The sequence below is a fragment of the Eublepharis macularius genome, chromosome 10 (genome assembly GCF_028583425.1).
Source record: "Eublepharis macularius isolate TG4126 chromosome 10, MPM_Emac_v1.0, whole genome shotgun sequence".
NCBI lineage: Eukaryota > Metazoa > Chordata > Lepidosauria > Squamata > Eublepharidae > Eublepharis > Eublepharis macularius.
The window spans coordinates 69,782,379-69,787,214 of record NC_072799.1 but is presented as its reverse complement, the minus strand read 5'-3'; the positions used below and the strand labels follow the sequence as shown (position 1 = coordinate 69,787,214).

General features: G+C 44.4%; 1 protein-coding gene across 2 annotated transcripts; it reads left to right on the top strand.

Moving 5' to 3' along the window:
- The first annotated feature begins 271 nt into the window (after positions 1-271).
- HMGB2 (high mobility group box 2) lies at positions 272-3,721 on the top strand. 2 transcript variants are annotated; one of them, XM_054990571.1, is made up of 5 exons: positions 272-428; positions 803-969; positions 2,085-2,227; positions 2,407-2,581; positions 3,194-3,721. In XM_054990571.1, exons 2-5 carry the CDS (start codon positions 820-822, stop codon positions 3,359-3,361), a joined length of 636 nt encoding a protein of 211 aa, XP_054846546.1. In that variant the 5' UTR covers positions 272-428; positions 803-819; the 3' UTR covers positions 3,362-3,721. The 2 variants fall into 2 exon arrangements, with proteins under 2 accessions (XP_054846546.1, XP_054846547.1); XM_054990572.1 differs by having other exon boundaries at positions 272-466.
- Positions 3,722-4,836: the final 1,115 nt, after the last annotated feature.

Genomic DNA, 4,836 nt, shown 5'->3' with positions numbered 1-4,836 from the left:
TCAATCGTATCGCTCCTCCAATCGGAGGCGTGTTCTTAATCCTACTCTCTCCACACTCCCTAACCGGTTTCAACGGGTATGAGTGTTAGCAGTTCGTTCCTCCCCTTTCTCGACCGAACACAGTAAATTGTGCTTCGGAGACGTCACTTGAACTGGTAGCCAATCAAGGACATCGGAGGACGCGGGGGCGTGGTTTTGCGAGGTTCAAACCTACCAGGCAGCCAACCGAAAGCTCCAAGGGGCGGGCCTTGTGAAGAGCTTGCGGGTCAAGTTGCTGTGGCGGGTAGGGCAGTGGAAAACAAGAGGCAATCAAGTGCGTTAGGAACGACCCATTTGGCTGCGGGGAACGAAGAAGGCGATCCGAGCGCTTTTGCCAACTCGTGTGCGTCGTTTAACGGCTGCGGCTTCTTTCCTCCACGCAGTACTAGGCAAGAGGACCGCGTGCATACACGTGTATTTCTTTCACGTGAGAAATTGGGCTGGGGGGTTGGAGCTGTGTAACGGAGTCGAGGCTGTTTGGGCTGAGGGGGGGCAGATAAAAGTTTATGGGGAGGGACCTGATATCGACTCTGAGGGGGGACTGAATCGCCTCAGAAGGGCAGGAAGTACTAATGGGCGGGAAGCGCGGCTGTGGGGGTTGGGGGGGATTCCCTTGTTCTGGCGGGAAAGCGTGGCGGGAGTCGTCGGAGCCTGAAGGGCCTCGAGGGGGAAAGGGCCGGGGCCGGGGGAGGGCAAATGGTTTCCGTTGGTGGCCGCTGCTTTCCTTGGTGTTTATTTTCCCGCCCGCTTTTTTCCCTTCCAGAGACTGTTGCCGCCGCCATGGGCAAAGGCGACCCCAACAAGCCTCGGGGCAAAATGTCCTCGTACGCCTATTTCGTGCAAACGTGCCGCGAGGAACACAAGAAAAAACACCCGGATTCCTCAGTCAATTTTTCTGAGTTCTCCAAGAAATGTTCCGAGAGATGGCGGGTAAGAGGCTCCTCCGCCCGGGCCGGCCCGCCCTGTTCCCCAAGACCCGCCTCCTCTCCGCCTTCCCCGGTGGCGCGCGCCTTGCAGTTACAGGCGCGCGCCCAACTATTTAAAAGGCGGGAACTGGGCCTCGTAGTCGCTCCTTCCGACCATCTCCAGAATCCGAAATGTTTTTAAATCGCTGTTTCGCCGTCCAGCCTCCACTCCCCCTGTGCGGAGTTTATGCAACCACGGTTATAAACATCTGGAACAATTAACCTGGGGCTGTAGAGGCTGAAGCAGTTCTAAAAGAGGCTTGTCAGAAAAATATGACTTTAGGTATTTAATAATGAAAAAGGACATAATGATGCCAAGTAATTTAATTTTTTTAACTGTGATTGAGTTTGGCAACTTTTTGATGATTGAGCGTGTCACATACGGTCAAAGATGGCTAGTGAATGAACTGGCAGTTGAGGCATTCTTACCATTTTAGTATCTTAAATGGTGAGATCTACAGTGGTGATACTTGTTAACGGACTGTGACTGGCAAATTAAAGTGCTCAATAGGCAGTGGAAATAGTTTTTCCTGCTTACAACACTACTGTGGGTTTCTTCTGTGACTATAGATAATTTTTTTGACTTGGCTGAATTCTTAACCAATAGTTTTAAACACCCTGTGACTGCTGTGAAACTTGCCAAATGGAGGTTTAGTGCATACAGATTTATGTAGTTGCACAACCTTTTTATGGTTGTTTGAGACTGTATGTAAGGACTGTTGCAGGTTTGAGGCTATAAGGACCAAAATCTTCTCCTGTTTACCTTGTAATATATTCCTATGATGTATGGAACTGGTAGTAGATTCTTGTCTGTGGCCTTTGTTGATAAGAAATTGTGCATTTTAGTGGCCTTTGGATGCAAAGTATGATCAAATGTGTGAAGTTACTTCATCTGATTACATAACTAATAAAGCCTTAAAATTTTGATTTATTTCATACTGCAGCAATAGTATAAATACTACGTTTGTGGTTTATCTGAAGGTGTAGAGGCTGTTGACATAACTATTTTAGCATTTCTCAAAGTTGCTAATGGCTCAAGTCATTTTCCTCTAAATGAAAAACTATTTTTCTTCTCTGCAGACAATGTCTGCAAAAGAAAAGTCAAAGTTTGAAGATATGGCAAAGGGTGACAAAGCTCGTTATGAAAGAGAGATGAAAAACTATGTTCCTCCTAAAGGGGAGAAGAAGAAGAAGAAGGATCCCAATGCTCCAAAGCGACCACCGTAAGCTACTTTCAAAAGACCTTAGGAAATATTTATTTTCGCTGAGTTGGATGAAGTTCATGTGTGTTTGATATGGGAAATGATGGATATTTAAATTGTTGAAAATGTGGCTATCTGACTAACTTATTTTGAACTGTGTTGGAAGATGTTTGACAGTTTCCCTTCTCTCTGTTTTGTAGGTCTGCATTCTTCCTGTTTTGTTCCGAACATCGCCCAAAGATCAAAAGTGAACACCCTGGTTTATCTATTGGGGATACAGCAAAAAAACTAGGTGAAATGTGGTCTGAGCAATCGGCAAAAGACAAACAACCCTTTGAGCAGAAGGCAGCAAAGTTAAAGGAGAAATACGAAAAAGTAAGTTGAAGTTGTTTGGTCTTTATGCGGGCACAGATTGGCTGTGGAGGAATTTCTAGCTCTAAAACAGACTGAGGGGGTGCCTCTCTTGTATGGCTCATGCAACAATGTTTCCTGCCAAAACCCCTCTCAATTAAAAAAAACCCAATAACATGAGGCAGAGCGCTCTGGTTCCTTCAGTTTTTCTTTCACAGTTGAAAAAGAGTGGTTCTATCATTAGCTCTGAGGCACTTCGACCATTCTTAAATTTTCTCTGGAGTTTCATTACAAGTTCTTTTCCTTTCAGAGATCCCTATTGTCGACAGGAATGTGTCAAACATTAATTTTCCAACACGCCTGCACTAGTTCTGAGAAAGGATGTATGGATGATTATCACAGTGAAATCATAAGCAGAGTTGCTCCAGTCTAAGCCCATTGGGCTTAGACTGGCTTAGGATTTCACTGTTAGTATAGAAAAGAATAGTACTTGAACATATAGAGAATATGTGACTGGAGAGAGTGATTGACAGTAACCAAAATGCCAAGAACAAATTAGAAAAACATTTTCAGTTCTTGATGGAGGTTTGTAAACTTCAGCTTTTGTATTTAAGGTTTCGATATTGCTCTTTGCAGGATGTAGCAGCTTACCGTGCCAAGGGCAAGAGTGATGCAGGAAAGAAGGGTCCAGGTAGGCCAGCAGGCTCAAAGAAGAAGGCAGAACCTGAAGAAGAGGATGAGGAAGAAGAGGAGGAAGAAGAGGAGGAGGAGGAGGAAGAAGAGGAGGAGGAAGATGAAGAGTAAATCTAAAGCTTGCTGTAAAGATTTGTGCTCAAAAGTCCATGATTTTGCTAAGAATGTGAAGTTGAGTGCAGCTCGTTGTTAGCTTCAGTATAAAAACTGTACAGAATTGTGTATAGGTAATGTGATTATCTGTAGGAAGACCTATATTCTAATGTAAGTAGTAGCTAAAGGCCACTACTGTTAGATTTTGAAAACCGATACTGTCAAATTTTCTGGCATATTTAATGGTTCTCTGAAATTCAGTGACTGCTTGATTTTGAGCAAAGTAAAACTTAGCTAGCAAAAATAGTCAACCTTGTTTTGCATACTTTTGCATTGTATTACTTTTTTAACAATTTTGTAATAAAATGATGTACATTATCCTTTTGTTGTGACATGGAAAAGTTAATCTAATCTTACTTGTGCTGAACGTATTAAGGGAGAAATTCAGAGTCTTATTAGCAATATTAAACGTGACCAGAATGGCCATTTTTCAGGTGAAGGAGTTAAGCAAGGGGACTTCTTCTGTTTTCATACAATGAAACATGGTGACTATCAGGGCTTTTTTTCAGCGGGAGTGTGGAGTTCTGGCACCTCTTAAAAATGGTCACATGGCCGGTGGCCCTGCCCCGTGATACCCAAACAGAGGGGAGTTTAGATTGCCCTCCGCACCGCTTGGCGTCGCGGAGGGCAATCTAAACCCCTCTGTCTGGAGATCGGGGTGGGGCCACCGGCGATGTGACCATTTTCGCCGAGGGTGATTTAAACTTTAAAAAACTCCCCCCTTGTTCCAGCTGACCCAAAGTGATATTGTGTGGTTCTGAGTTCCATCACCTCTTTTCCCAGGAAAAAAGCCCTGGTGACTGATTTTGCACCTTTAACTATCATGGATGCCATGTTTCATCGAATTAATTTATGAAAAGAAAGTGCTAAGCTATGGTTTGGCATTTAATATACATGCATCTCTGGCTCCGTGGCGCAGAGTAGTAAGCTGCAGTACTGCAGCCCAAGCTCTGCTCACGGCCTGAGTTTGATCCTGGCGGAAGCCGGGTTCAAGTAATCAGCTCAAGGTTGACTCAGCCTTCCATCCTTCCAAGGTTGGTAAAATGAGTACCCAGTTTCCTGGGGGTAAAGTGTAGATGACTTGGGAAGACAATGGCAAACCACCCCGTGTCATGATGCGACGTCCCCCCATGGGTCAGTAATGACTTGGTCCTTGCACAGAAAACTACCTTTACCTTTTTTTTTAATCTCTGGCTCACATACTCCTTCCTTTCATGAGCTGCGGTTCTTTCCTGTGAATAATAGCAAAACCATAACTTGCATCTCATCTGGCAGGCTACAGATCATCTTTATCTTCAAAACCATAGCATCTAAACTGTAGGAGGGAATTCTTTTGCATGATGGGGGTGGAAAGGAGATAAGGGAACATAAAAACCTATGATTTGACTGTTGTCTGAATCAGGGCTAAATGCCGGTCAAATGATGACATAAAG

Bases quoted from the DNA above. Each gene is read 5' to 3' on its own strand.
- HMGB2 (XM_054990571.1), top strand. From the start codon at position 820: ATGGGCAAAGGCGACCCCAACAAGCCTCGGGGCAAAATGTCCTCGTAC. The intron at 2,228-2,406 runs GTAAGCTACTTT...TCTGTTTTGTAG, and splicing joins AATGCTCCAAAGCGACCACC to GTCTGCATTCTTCCTGTTTT. The intron at 2,582-3,193 runs GTAAGTTGAAGT...TGCTCTTTGCAG, and splicing joins TAAAGGAGAAATACGAAAAA to GATGTAGCAGCTTACCGTGC.